Source organism: Stegostoma tigrinum, chromosome 18 (assembly GCF_030684315.1).
Source record: "Stegostoma tigrinum isolate sSteTig4 chromosome 18, sSteTig4.hap1, whole genome shotgun sequence".
NCBI lineage: Eukaryota > Metazoa > Chordata > Chondrichthyes > Orectolobiformes > Stegostomatidae > Stegostoma > Stegostoma tigrinum.
The window spans coordinates 44,423,657-44,439,191 of record NC_081371.1 but is presented as its reverse complement, the minus strand read 5'-3'; the positions used below and the strand labels follow the sequence as shown (position 1 = coordinate 44,439,191).

At 40.9% G+C, this 15,535-nt stretch overlaps 1 protein-coding gene across 3 annotated transcripts in view; it reads right to left on the bottom strand.

Moving 5' to 3' along the window:
* LOC125460954 (zinc finger C3H1 domain-containing protein) overlaps positions 1-15,535 on the bottom strand; it is a 66,418-nt gene that overhangs the window by 11,180 nt on the left and 39,703 nt on the right. For all 3 annotated transcript variants that reach the window (XR_009446894.1, XM_059652482.1, XM_059652483.1), the window contains exons 20-24: positions 15,260-15,385; positions 13,925-14,111; positions 9,723-9,909; positions 6,643-6,834; positions 54-294 (exon numbers count right to left, since the gene is read on the bottom strand). Coding sequence is in view for 2 of the 3 variants with exons in the window: in XM_059652482.1 (XP_059508465.1) it covers positions 54-294; positions 6,643-6,834; positions 9,723-9,909; positions 13,925-14,111; positions 15,260-15,385 (933 nt within the window). In the remaining variant the exon portion in view is untranslated. The remainder of the gene's footprint in view (positions 1-53; positions 295-6,642; positions 6,835-9,722; positions 9,910-13,924; positions 14,112-15,259; positions 15,386-15,535) is intronic.

The window sequence follows — 15,535 nt, the reverse complement described above, 5'->3', positions numbered from 1 at the left end:
CCTATAAATTAAACAAGCTGCATTAAAAGATTCAAAAAACTTATCAACTTCACCTTCAAACAATGCAAGTAATGTGTCAGGATGTGTTTTTATATCTTTTGACGTTTGCCAAGGGATGAGAAATGGCTCCTTCATTACAAGTTTGGAAGGAACGGCTACAGCTGGATCGAAGAACCGGCAAGGAAGAGTGTTGAATTCAATGAGGTGAATATAAGCTAACCAAGCCAGACCGCAGTCATCTGCTTTTAAATATCCTGCCACACTTTTGTTACCATCTGAACTTTTCAAAGCATTCTGTAAAACATATGATCAAAAATATATGTTAACAATTGTTAATTCATACATTCAACTTGCATCCTTACCTGAGGTATTTCCAGACCCACAAAAATTCAGTTGACTCTTAACAGCTTTCTGGAAATTCAGGACAGGTAATATATGCTGTTCTAACCAGTAATGTTCACATCCCATGAACCAATCTTTAAAAAAGTATTAGAAAACTCAAAGAAAATCATCAAGATGCAGATGTCCTATCAGCATAACTCAAAATCCTGAAAATTTGAAAATATGGAGGTTTTACTTTTACCACAAAAATGCAGAGTGGTAAACTGGAACGTCCTTACTCAGATTGAATATTACATTTTAATCAATGCGCAATTTATGCTGGAAATTTACAAAGCTGGCGTCAACTTAAGTTACCTTCTTTCTTTTATGAAAGATGCAAAAGAGTCATCTTAATATTATTTTAGAAATAAAAAATTATCTTTATGTATGAACAGGAAACCAGTTTGAACCATTTGGATATCAAGCTAGACAACTGTTTAAATTTACAGATAAAAATAACTGAGTATAAAAATGACACGGCAAGGGATTACTGAACAAGATGAGGTGAAGAAAAAACTGAAGAAATTCGAAGTCAGTAAGAGTCAGAAAATTTTGGCTAAAAAAACGTACAATGGAAGCTAGGTGGTTTGGAATGCATGGGAGCAGCTTATGTTCAGAATGTATTTAAAGCAGCAACTCAATTGGACAGCGACATTAGAAACAGCTAATGAAATACTGAGCCTGATGGCAAGAAGGCTACACAAGAAATGAATCAATATGTAGTGATAAATTTGTATGTCACGCTGTATCACAACTGGAGGTGGCGCAGTGTTTTGGGCTCCACATTAGAGGGTAAAACAGTTTGAGAGTATTGCGTGCATTAGGAAATATAATTACGAAGGCAAATTAAAAGCTGGAGTACGACGATTTGCTAGAGATATTTAAAATTATGGGAGGTAAATAAATCAAAGCAAACTACTTAGAGCAAACAATTGGACTATAATGAAGGGACTGTGTTAAAGGTGCTATGGATTGAACTTATAGAATTTTTGATCAAAGCAAATAATAGAAATTTTTGAAAATTTAGAAGGTTGGTTTTAAAGAATGAGAGCAGGGCACACAAAGATTTAAGATAACTGTTCAAGGAGAATAAATGCCACACTATTAAGTTGAAACTTTAAACACTGGAATTCTGACCATCAACCAGAAATTAGTCATGCATGCACACTCAGCCCACAATGTACCCACCTATACATGCATGATCAATCTTAACACCACACTGGTCAACAGCAGGAGCATCGTTATGGCAAATCCCAATTCTGGCACAGCCCAGGTTGTTCAATCAATAATTAAAAGACTCAATCCTAAAGATACAGTTTTTCCAGCCTTGTGTTGGAAAATTTTGTTTAGTATTTATTAGGCACAATACTAAAACAAGGTCCGTTTTCTGAGGAAGCCTAGCTACTGAAGAATACTTTCTCTGCAGAAAATACCTTATGCAAGGGCAAAGTACTGCTCAGTTTTCGGATAGCATGTGCAGAAGTCTAACTAGGACTGTATTTCAAATGTATCCATGATGGGAATTTTATTAATAATGACTGACAAATGAACAGAACATTTTGGAGGCACAGTCAATACTTAGAGGATTCTGTTTGACTTAATTTAGAAGTACCTGGATTTAGTTAACATCTCAATTTAAATTCAGATGCCAGTGTAGTTGAAAATGAGTTTCAGATATCAACTGTGATAAAAGTCTCAATTAGAATGGCTGACACTGCCTCTGCATGTGCAGGAAATGCTCCCCCTTGTGTTGTAGCATAAATAAATGCGACCTTGAATGCTATAACATCTATGCCAACACACCCCAAACGTGTGACCTCTGACACTCTAATTAGAAGCTTGAAAATGATTCTAATTTGTCACTGAGGCCTGTCAATGTGGAAGTATAGCTGTGCATCTCACTTGGTTGGAGCACCACAAGCCTAAAATTTCAGCTTGTGATCCCAACTTTGGGCAGCCCTGGTATATGCAATTCCAGAACCTCAAGCCTGATCCTGGAACAATCAGCACACAATGGACAATTCATCAACTGAACAGCAACCTAAAGGTCCAGTGGGCATATCTTCAATTTTATTAGCTAGGAATATCAGGCCAATTCTGAAACTAGAATGAGCAATCTGCTAAAAGACTAATACAGTAAGTACATTTAGAAATGAGAAAAAAATGAATGAATAGTTATCATTGGCTTCCAGAGAAAGTTTTGTTTGAATACCAAGGTTTAACAGACTATGTAGTAACGCAGGTGCTATTTACCTGGATTTTTTAAAAAGGCTTTCGATGAGGGACCCCATAATACATTAATGAATTGGGTTACAGAATGCAAGATCAGGACAAGCAGCAGAATAGACTGCTAGCTGGCTTCAAGATAGAAATCAGAAGGTGGATGTAAAAGGTTGACCAAGTTGAAAACGGTATTCTGTAAGGATCCGTGTTGGGACTCTGTTCTGATTATCGTAATCCAGGGAAGGTATCGAAACAATTGAAAGGGTGCAGAGAAAATTTTAGAATGATAAGCATATGGACATACACATCAGAAAAACAAAGGTGGGCTTCTCGTCCTTGACAAGAAATGTGATTGAAGGCTTGTAAAATTATGAAAGCACTCAGGAATGAATACAGAGCATGGCTCCTTTCGTAGTCACATATAACACTGTCACCAAGAAATCCAAATAGTAAAAAACCTTGTGAATTTCCCAAGGCAACCAGTAATGTGGAACTCATGACCACAGGGAGTGGTTGAAGAACATACAGACACTTTCAGAGGAAACCAAAGATTTGAGTGAATGGGAATAAATGGTTACAATGCGATTTAGATGAGAATAATTGGGAGATTAAGAAAAATTTAGAGGAGGCTTAAATAGTATCATGTATTGTGGTCTGTTTGGGCCAAATGGTTTCATCTATTTCAATGTAATCCAATGTAAGCTGACTAACTCTAAACCAAGTTTCAAAAAAATATTCATACTATCTTATTAACAAAAAGGTAGGAGTGTCTGATAATCTAAACAGACAATTATAAAACCAAAAGTTATAAAACCAAAATGAACTAAAATCATTTACGTAACTATAGAAAATTTGTGTTTAAAAACTAGCAACATTCCATAAAAAGAACTGAAATGGCTAATAAATCTATTTTGGTACGTTAAACCAACTCCCAATTCTTTAATGCCCAAAAGTTCTTCAACATACAGCTGTACCATTTGGACCAAGGCAAGCAGTTTTGGCCAATTTTCCACAAAGGATTTGGAAATGAATCTCAGATTTAAATTCTCTTGACAGGTATCCGGTGCAGCTTGAGACAAAGAAGAATTCATTTGTTAATGAGCCATACAGATGGCTAGACAATTTTGGGGAATATTGCTACGTGCAGAATGATTCCAACTGAAACAGACTGTCAGGATGGGTCCCATTTATTGTGAAAACTGCAAGAAATAGTTTCTAGAGCTCACACTTTAAGGTAGACAGTTTTACAACAGGGCTGATATCCTGAAAGAAAAGACATTCAGAATGATAGCCTCTTTCCACCCAATGACCAGAGGAAAAAGAACAATTTCAGTACATTAGTCCAAGTAGGTATGAAAGTGGAATCTGGCATATGACGGAAAATGTGAAAAATCCAAAGTTGAGCAGAACCAGGAGTCTATCCCAGAAACGTCAAATTAGCAAGCTATTAACTTTTACTTCATTTCCATCCAAAGGACTAGAGACCTCTAACATCCAGTTCAAGTCAGAACTGAAAAATGTATTATTAAATGCTGGGTATGCGAGGAATATTATTAAATGAGACAACCAAATCTCTCACCAGGGCTTCCAGCACTACCAAACCAGAGAGTACACCCAAGACAAGCTTGAAATTTGTCACACCATGATTCAAGTCTGTGAGAATGGATGATTAGATCTCTCAATAATTATAACCATGAAGGCTAGTATAGATGAGAATTGTTCCAATATCCCAAATTCCTAATACAAACAATCGTGGATTCTCAATTCAGAATTATAATCAAAGAGAAACACCCCAAAGGTAATCTCTTTCAAACTTGCTGACTCATTTAATTTCAAAAGAGAGACACCAAATGAGAAAGCAAGAAATAACTGGAAATAGAAATCAGGCTCCTCAGATCAGTGGGCCATGTGGCCTCCACACATAGCTGGGATAACGTTCCTCAAGAGTGTCTAGGAATCAAGAGCCCTAGGACCCCTCTAATGGCAGGAGTATGAGGACGACAGAGCAAATGTATTCAATGCTTACGAAATCATTACACCATCAAGAGAGTTCAAAATTTGGAACTCAACCATAATTAGTGTACTGACGAACAATTTCTGCTGCTTTTATTTATTCACAGATGCGGGTGTCATTGCCTGGGCCAGCAATTACTGCCCATCTCTAGCTCCTAGGTGGTGATCATAAACTGCCTTCTCAAATCACTGCAGTCCATTTGTTGTAGTACAATGCTACCATGGAGAGAGTTCTCGTATTTTGACCTAACAACATGAAGGCAAGGCATTATATTTCCAAGTCATAATGGTGGGCGGCTTGGAGGAGATCTTGCTGGTGGTAATACCTGCTGCCCTTGCCCTTCTAGATGTTAGGGACCATGAGTTTGGATGGTTTTATGTAGGGAGAATCAGTGAACTTCTATCGTGCATCTTGTAAACAGTACATATTATTGTTACTGAGCATTGGTGGTAGAAGGAATAGATGTTTGCAAGTATGGTGCAATCAAATGGGCTGCTTTGTCCTGGATGGTGTTATGCTTCTTAGGCATAGTTGGAGCAGCATCCATCCATTTAAGTGGGGTGTATTCTGACACAGTTGTGCATCGTAGACAGTGGACAAGTTCTGGGTGAGTCAGGTGGAGAGTTAGATGCTGCAGGATACCTAGTCTCTGACCTTTTGTAGCCACTGCATTAATACGGCTCACACCAGTTCAGTTTCTGGTCAGTAATAACGCCCAGGATGGTTCAATAATGACAACTTCAATAATGCCTTGGACAAGTGGCCCAACTATTAGATACCACGTTTCAGCCCAAGCCTAGATAATATGCAGTTCATGCAGCATTTAGAGACAAACTGCTTCAGGATCTGAAGAGTTGCAAATGGAGCAAAATGTTGTGCAGTCAGTGACAAATAATTCTACTCCTAACCTTATGTCAAGGGAAGGTAATTGAAGAAGCTGAAGACTGCAGGGCCTGGGATACTACCCTGATGGAGCTCCTGCAGAGATATTCTGGAAGTGGGATGACTAACCTCCTAACATCACAGCCATCTTTCTTTGTGCCAGGTATGGTTCCAAAAAGTGCAGAGTACACACCCCCATCCTTGATTCTCGTTCAGATTGGAATCCTTCAAGCCACAGCAAAACTATGCGAAGCTACGCAAATATGTCATCTAATATCTGTGGATATTACTGCACAATAAAGAGCGCTCTCAGGAAATTATATTGAGCTATTCTCTCAGGAAGCCAATTATCAGTAAATAATAAAATGTGAGGCTGGATGAACACAGCAGGCCAAACAGCATCTCAGGAGCACAAAAGCTGACGTTTCGGGCCTAGACCCTTCATCAGAGAGCAATTATCAGTAAACTTTTTTTGGGTCAATTTGAAACAATTTTAGATTAGCTTATTGAGAGATAGTTAACAACATCAAGTTAATCAAAAGCCATCTCCTATTCTTAAAACTATAAGATGAAAGCACAGATCATTATTCAGCCCACTGTACCTGTTACAGTTCTTCAGCAAAACTCAGTAAAAAGGTACTCCTAAGTCCCCTGCTCCTCCTCCACAGCTCCACACTTGTCTCACCTTTAAGTACTCCAATTATTTACGCTTTTTAACACGTACATTGAACATTCTTCCATTGTACTTTCAAGCCGTGCTTCTCTGTTCAGTGCATTCATTACGGCAGTATTATTTTGCAAATTTCCTCCATTTTCTATGCTAACCTACTGCTTCTGCCAAGAGACCTAACATCAGGAACAGTTCCTCGTGATTCTGAGCAGCTCTCCAATCTGTTTCTTTTTTCTTTAAGTCCCTCACCATTGGTACTGTTCCAGCAAATCTCTTCTGCATTTTCGCCAAGGTCTCATTGTCTTCCCTAAAATATGGTTTCAGAAATGAACACAAAACTCCAACTGGGGTCAATCTGTTTGTGTTTTCTCTTGCTTCCACACTCCAAAAATCAACACTGGGACTGCCATACACTTGCCTCCACGTACCAGATTGTACAATTTCAACCTCAAAAGAATTCCAAAATACAAACCTGAAAGATGGCCAGTGCATTCTGATGCCTTCCAGTAAAGAGACTTAATTGCACCCAAAAAAGGAGCGATTGAAGTAGTTGAAAAGACAGAATTTCAGATTTTTCAGATTTTTCAATTGTTTCCATTAGGAACTGCACAATTCGACTGCACACATAGTCTTTTCCGTCAAAGGAATTCTCAAGCGTCAAATACTGCAATCAGAAAATAACGCTATGGATGTAAAGGAAGATCAATCTCAAACATTCCAAAGAGCACTTAGTCATTCAATCACTTTTAGAATAGTGTTATTAGACAGGGAACCACTGAAGGTAAATTGCAAACAAACCATAATAAAAGAACTGACAAATTAATAATCCTTAGATTAAGGATTACATTTTGGCTACAACACTAGATGAATCTCTACTGTTTCCCTTCTATTAATATTGACAACAGTAACAATCCAAAATAGATACTTAATCTAATATCTCAACTCAAAAATCGCATCCCCAACAAGCATGATTTTCACATTACTGTACAACATGGAAAGCTGGCATGAAAGCAAGTTTTTGTTTTAAGTGCTTTCAGGGGTGTGGGCTTTGCTGGCTGAGCCAGCATTTATTGCCCATCCTTATTTGCCCTACAGAAGGCAATGGTGAACTGTCTTGAAACACTGCAGACCACTTGGTGTACATAGATCTACTCTGCTGTTAAGGAGGAAGCTCCATGAATTTGAACCAACACTGAAGGAAGAATGATACATTTCCAGGTCAGGATGATGGATGACTTGGAAAGGAAGTTGCAGGCAGTGGGGTTCCCATATTTCTGCTGCTGTCAACGCACATCTGGTTGTCACCAAGTGCATCTACAGCAGGCAGGGTGGTGAGGCACATTTCACCTCTCCTTGGTTCCATCATCACTGTGCAGCAATACGTCCTTCAGGACTCAATCAGCAGTGGTATTTCTGAATCAGTGAAGTGCACTGAAGTACGGTGTGCGCCCTTGGCCATCAGTAATTTAATTTCTTCGATGTGCCCCTGCAATGCTCAGTGCTTCCTCCAAGTAGCTGCCAACACGACATACTGATTCAGTAATCAGAGGGTTAGATAGGGTGAATAGGGAGAGCCTTTTTCCTAGGATGGTGACGGCGAGCATGAGTGGGCACAGCTTTAAAATTGAGGGGTCAAAGATATAGGACAGATGACATAGGTAGTTTCTTTACTCAGTAGTAAGGGAATGGAATGCTTTGCCTGAAACGGTAGTAGATTCGCCAACTTTAAGTACATTTAAGTCGTCATTGGACAAGCATATGGACATACATGGAATAGTGTAGATTAGATGGACTTCAGATTGGTATGACAGGTCGGCACAATATCGAGGGCCGAAAGGCCTGTACTGTGCCGAAATGTTCTATGTTCAAGGTGGGAGTTGCAGGGGCTTCTGGTAATCAGGTTTCTTTGCCCACATTTGACCTGATGACATGGGACAAGGAACTCTGTCCCCAAAAGCATTGTGGGTATACCTAAACCAAATGGACCGCAGCAGTTCAAAATAGCAGCTTATCGCTACCTCCTCAAAGGCAACTTGGGCTGGGTAATATATGCTGGCCCAGGCAATGACACCGACATTTCATTCACGAATTCCCAAAAAAACGTGAGTCCAGGGTTAATGACGAGCACACTCAGGTCAACTTACATTCTTCCATACACAACCGTACTACTACCTCGGCCAAGTCTGCCCTGCCATTGGGACAAGATATACACAGGGAAGGACAGTGGTGTCATATTCAAAAGGGCAGGCGTTTGCTTGACTAGTCTGAGACACAGCTCTCTAACTACCTCTACATCAGGCTGCTATATTTAAAGATTACAAATGAGGTTAGATAGCACCAATGTTGAATTAGAAACAATGGGAACTGCAGATGCTGGAGAATCCAAGATAACAAAGCGTGAAGCTGGATGAACACAGCTGGCCAAGCAGCATCACAAGAGCTGACGTTTTGGGCCTAGACCCCTTATCAGAGGGGGGGATGGAGACAGGGTTCTGGAATAAAAGGGGGGGGGGGGGGAAAGAGAGAAAAAGAGAAGATGCGGACCGAAGATGGAGAGAAGACAGGTGGAGAGGAGAGTATAAGTGGGGAGGTAAGGGATAGGTCAGTCCAGGGAAGACGGACAGGTCAAGGAGGCGGGATGAGGTTTGTAGGTAGGAAATGGAGGAGCAGCTTGAGGCGGGAGGAAGGGATAGGTATGGGGAAAAACAGGTTCGGGAGGTGGGGACAAGCTGGGCTGGTTTTGAGATGCAGTGGGGGAGGGGGAGATTTTGAAGCTTGTGAAGTCCACATTGATACCATTGGGCTGCAGGGTTCCCAAGTGGAATATATGAGTTGCTGTTCCTGCACCTCCCAGTCGCGAACCATTTCAACTCCCCCTCCCATTCTTTAGATGGGCCTCCTGCAGTGCCACAACGATGCCACCCGAAGGTTGCAGGAACAGCAACTCATATTCCGCTTGGGAACCTGCAGCCCAATGGTATCAACGTGGACTTCGCAAGCTTCAAAATCTCCCCTTCCCCCACTGCATCCCAAAACCAGCCCAGCTTGTCCCCCGCCTCCCTAACCTGTTCTTCCTCTCACCTATCCCTTCCTCCCACCTCAAGCCGCACCTCTATTTCCTACCTGCTAACCTCATCCTGCCTCCTTGACCTGTCCGTCTTCATTGGACTGACGTATCCCCTCTCTACCTCCCCACCTGTACTCTCCTCTCCACCTATCTTCGCTCCGTCTTCGGTCCGCCTCCCCCTCTCCCCCTACTTATTCCAGAACCCTCTCCCCATCCCCCTCTCTGAAGAAGGGTCTAGGCCCAAAACGTCAGCTTTTGTGCTCCTGAGATGCTGCTTGGCCTGCTGTGTTCATCCAGCTTCACACTTTGTTACCAATGTTGAATTAAACTATTTAGTCCTTGTTTTCAAGACTAATGTAATCAGAGAATACAGCAAGAAAGCAGGCACAAGTTATTAAGTTGGATGATCAGTCTACCCTGCTCCTACTTTCTATATTCCACATTACCTAATATTGATTAGTTCCAGACAATTCCAAAGTACTTACAGTCCACCAGACAGCATTTGTGGGGGCATACTGTACAGCTGTCTCGCACATTTCTTGAACCTCTTCCTTTGTACCTCGTTTTGAAAACAAGTTGAGATAATGGCACCAAATTTCAGGATCTGTTCTGTTAATTTCAAGTGCTCGAGCTAAAGCATTCAGTGCTGCATCTAAACATTCTGTTGGAGTCCTAGTAGAAAGCAATCAAGATCAATACAAAGTTCAAAACAAGAATTTTTCCCAGACGCATTCTAGCATTTTAAAAGCGGACAACGTAAGCACCATTCCCATAATTTACAGAAGTTAATTTTCTCATCAAGGAGGAAAATAAAAAGACCAGGCAGCAGAATACTTTGAGTGGAAAGGCATGACATTTTTGTTCGAAATGCAAGTGTGAAATTACTAAATGATCTTTGCAATGCACACCTCCAACATCCATGATGTTAAAGTGTTTGAAATAAAACACATTTGTGCCAACTACTGACAAGGAGAAGCTATCTAAAATACAGTATTCATTTAAATAAATAACTGACCACAGAAAGTAGAAGAGGAGATTTTAAAGCAGTGGCATGTTTCAGTTGAAGTATCTGCCCAAATTTAGTGCATTCGAAATATCAGCTCTATATTTTCAGAGGTTTCACCATCATTATTCTTCAGAATCTGGCTATAACTTTGGAATTTGGCACAATGGAAAAGCACTGAAATCCGGATGTTCTGGTCAATAACTTTTTGCTTCACCTCAGGTGGTACTGGGCTCCTCAACTCCCACCCACCATCTTAACTACTCAATTCCACGAGTAAATCAGCAAAAGCTGATCAGGCAAGAACGCGTTATTACTCATTCCTGACAGACGACATACAAGAAAAATCAAGTCTATCTAATGAAACGTAACTGAGCAACCAAATAAGTTCATAAAGAAATAAAAAGGGGAGTTGCTGGAAAAGCTCAGCAGGCCTGGCAGCAGCTTTGAAGAGAAATCAGTTAATATTTCAGATCCAGTGACCCTTCCTCAAAACTGTTGATAGCTTGGAAAATGTTGTTTCATATGCAGAAGGTATGGTGGGGTGGGGTGTGGTGGTCACCGTCGGGAGTAAACGATAGGTGAGTATAAAGCCCAAGGAGACAAAGACAGTTGGCAAGACAAAAGGAGTGGATAATGATCACACTAGGAGGGTGAATAGCTGTTAATGGGGACTGTTAGTTGCTAACAATAGGTAGACTATAAGATAACAAAGCCTGGTGTTGGGGGTAGGGGGCAGGACGTGGGACACTTCAGACGCTAAAATGATTGAACTAGATACTGATATGCTAAAGGCTGCAGGATCAGCAAGCAAAAATGAGGCATTGTTCTTGCAGCATGCGCTGAGCTTCACTGAAACACTGCAAACAAGCCAGAGAGAGAGATGTTGGTCAGGGAACAGGGTCGTGTATTAAAGTGGTAGGCAACTGGGTGCTCGTGGTCTTTATGGGCAGAATGTAGATGCTATGAGAAGCAGTCATCCAGTCTACACTTCTTCCCAACGTACAGAGAACCACATTGTGAGCAGCGAATGCAGTAGACTAGATTGTGAAGTGTAAGTAAAGTGCTCCTTCACCTGAAATGCATGTTTGGGCCATTTGATACTGGGGAGGGATGAGGTAAACGGGCAAGTGCTACATCTTCGTGCTTGCAGAAGAAGGTGCCGTGGGGCTGTGGAGGGGAGCTATTCTGAGTGAAAAACAGTGGACCAGGATGTGCTGGAGGGAACGGTCCCGTGGAAGGCAGACAAGGGAGGGAAAGGGAACGTGTCTGGTGGTGGCATCTCACTGAAGGTGGCAGAAATGGCAGCTGATCTTCTGGATGTGGATGCTGGTGAGATGTTAGGTAAGGACAAGGGGAACTCTATCGCTGTTACAGGAGGTAAGAGAGGGGTTGGAGGCTGAAGTGCAGGAGATGGGTCAAACTGATTTGACAGTCCTGTCGACAATGGTGTTGGGGAATCCTTGGTTGAGGAAGGAGGTAGACATCTTGGAAGCTCCCTTGTTGAAGTTGGCCTCAAGAGAATATACGTAGAGATGGAGGAACCAGGAGAATTGAATGGAGTCTTTACTGGAAGCAGGGTGCAAGGAAGTCTAGTCCAGGTAGCTCAGAGAATCACTGGACAGTCAATGCCCACAAATGGAAACAGATGTTGATAAATGAAGTGAGGAGTCAGCGATAGGTCAGGTGAAAGTGAGGGTTGGGGGGCACAGAATTGACAGCAAAATCAATTAGGTTTTTCAATTCCAGGCGAGAGGGAGAAGCAGCACCGATAACATTGATATATCAGAGGAAGTGTTATGGGTGGGGGCCAAAACAGTACAGGAACAAGCATGTTCCAAGTACCCCACGAAGAGACAGGCTTAACTGGGGACCCACACGCATACCCAAGACCACCCCTCTGACCTGAAGAAAATGACATGAGTTAAGACAGAAGCTATCGAGCGTGAGGAAGAGCTCAGCCAAGTGGAGGGTGGTGGTGGTGGGTGAGGGTTAGTTCAGGCCTTTACTCCAAGAAGCAGAGAGTCCTAAGAATGCCTTGGGCGGGGGGTGGGGAGGGGGGGGTGGGGGGGGGGGCGGTGGATGGACACGTAAAGGGATTGCACATGAATGACACAAAGATGTAGTGGCTGGAGCCCGGAAACAAACTGGCATAAAAAGTTTGTAAGGAATCACGGATGTACATGGACAGGGACTGGACCGAGGAGAAAAGACTGACTCAAGGTAAGAAGAGATGATTTCAGTAGGGCAGGAGCAGACAAAAACAATGCGTCGGCCTGGGCAGTCCCGTTAGTGGATATTTAGAATGAGGTAGATGCAAGTTGAGGGGGGCCGGGAGCAAACAGCTTGGAGTCTGCATGAGCATGGAGGAACAGGGCAGAGATCACCACCTTATTTTCTGCTTGGGGACCCTACAGCTCTCAGGACACTATTTAGAGTTCAATCATTTTAGGGCCTGAACACTCTCCCACATCCTAGCCCCCTACCCCACATACCAGGCCTTATTATCTTAGTCTGCCACGACACGCTACCTTAAGTGATGGCCCACAACAACAGCTGCTCACCCTCCTAGCCAGATTGTTATTCATTTCTTTGTCCAACCGGTCTTCTTTATCTTTGGGCTCTGTTTCTACCCCCCCACCCCACCACCATCTTCTGCATGTAAAGCAACGTTTTTCTAGGTACCTTTGAGAAAAGTTACTAGGGACCTGAACTTTAACGGATTTCTCTTCAGGTGCTGCCAGACCTTTTACAGCACTGCACGTTTTTGTTTCTGAACTACATCAGCGCAGTTCTTTTAGTTTTTATTAAGCTCTTAAAGAATCAGTTCATGACTGATTTTTAAAACTAGATATATTTTAGAAATTTAGTTTCTTCATAAATTTGTTTTAAAGCAATCTAACAACTGTGCCCCATTCTATGAAGTAATTCAAAATACCAAAATTTGTGTTTTTAATAATCCAAATGAAGTGACAAAAGTACATTCAAACAAATGACGAATAAAAATGCAGGAAACTGGCAATGCAAATCAGTGTCATCAGGAATTACGTGAAGAGAATGGTTGTCTATCTAGGAAATTCAGCCTTCCTGGTAATTGGAGAATCCTGCTAATTTAAAAGTTAATCTTCTAAAATATTGAAAACTTGTGATACTGTAGGTTTAAAGCAAGTGGGCTCCATACTTATTTACAACATACATACTTATGGTGGCCACCAAACTACTTATTCTGTTGCTGATTAAGTTGACACACACAAATGTCAGGAATACAAAATGCCGTTTTAGAACCTTGTCGTCTCAAAATCTGAGTAACCTCAGCTATAAGTACACTAATAATCAAGTTCATAAGTAAATGGGAAAAGTTGAAGCTAATTAAGGCAATAAAGGAAAAACTGGAACCAAAGGGACCGTTCCCTCCGGCACATCCTGGTCCACTGTTTTTCACTCACAATAGCTCCCCTCCAGTCCCACGGCACCTTCTCCTGCAACCACGAAGATGTAGCACTTGCCTGTTTACCTCATCCCTCCCCAGTATCGAATGGCCCAAACATGCCTTTCAGGTGAACATTAACCTTCGGTAAGGGAATGCCTTACCAAATGAATTTTAATCAAGTAAATTAAAATATTAACCCATCTACAGATATTTCATTTACTTTCACTAGCTAAGGAAATAGCTGACAAACATACCCTTCCTTCTGATTCATGTATTTATATGCAAGTTTAATCCAAAGCTGCACATCTTGAGGATTCTCCATCACACTGGTTTCAAGATTGGCAATGTCATCAGTCTCTGCTGCAAAATACCGAACATCATCTGGGGTAATAACTGCATCCAAAGCATGGGTTCCAGGCCATGAATGTTCCACAGACTTGGCTGAAACAGAGAACACTGTTTTATGTTCCGCAGGGAAGAGATCCAAACTTGAAGAACTGAGCATTTAAGAAAATATCCCTATGAAAATAATTGATTTGTCTCAGATTTAAAAGCGATTCCATTACAGTTTCAGAAATTTCAGTGTTACTCAAAAAGATATTACAAGCTCCCCATGACAAGCAAACCCCCAGCCCTCGCAAAATATTCCTGGTTGAAGCACCAGTTAATTCAAACACTTTAGGCAACTTCAGTAGCCCGGTCAGGAAAACATGCCATAAAACTTCAATTTAATTTAAAGCTACATTCTATAACTGAATACTGTAGGTAAATTGTTTCTTGAATGGAATTTTTGATGCATCAAATGACTCAGCAGTGCTGCATTGTCAAGTTGGGGCATTTTAAATAAAGATATAGGTTTAAGTTTTAATGTTTTGCTAATAAACTTGAAGTATTGAAGTGTTGATTTTAATTAGAGGGATAAGATTTATTGCAGGATGGACAGTAGAGATCTTGTCAAGGCAGTGTTTGCTCCCAAAATTTCCAGCATTATAATATGCTAAGGAGAACTCTTGTTAAAGCTGGGAGGGAAAAAAAAAGTTAAGCACTGCCCAAAATCTTGAACTGTACAATTTTTAGTATTCTTTTCTTTGAAGCGTTTGACATATGATTACAGCTGGAAATAAGATTAAACAAGACTGTTATGCAAATTCAGTCCTATATCTTTGCTATATAATTCCTGTGTAAGCACTTCAAGAGTTAACACCAGATGTATTAAAACATTGTTTATTTAACTTGTTGCTAGGAAAATAGTACTGGCCTTTGAAGGATAGATTTTTGATGCATTTTTATCTGCAGTGAAAGGAAAATTTAATTTATACAATAAACACTATCCACTTATCAAGACCATCTACTAACAAAAGACATGGAGGAGAACTGTGCTATGAAAATCACACCATGAATGAAAAACTGAACAGATGAACCATGTCAATTGTATACTGCTTTATCAATGATCCACCTTCATTCAAAGAACAGTTGCCCATATATTCAGAATGGATAACGATCGCTTTGTCCAAATGCTGCAAAAACAACTTTGAATAGTTTTTTTTAAAAAAGAAGTTCTAAGCTATCTACAGAAATCTGATGCATACCATAGCTTATTGGCCCAGAATTTTGTTCATCATCGCTGCCATTAATGGTGCTACTCTCAGAAAACTGCTTTCTCAAAATCTGGGGCTTCCATTTCCTTCTGTCTTTGAAAGTTGTAAAAGGAGGTGCTGAAACAAAAATTACACACTACATTTTTAACTTGCAAATATATCATTTTTGACAATTTCTAAAATCATTCCTGAAATGACGAGGTGAAACTCAGTAGTCTGACATCAGTGGGGAGGGAAACAGAATTAATGTTCCAAGTCTAGTCAGAG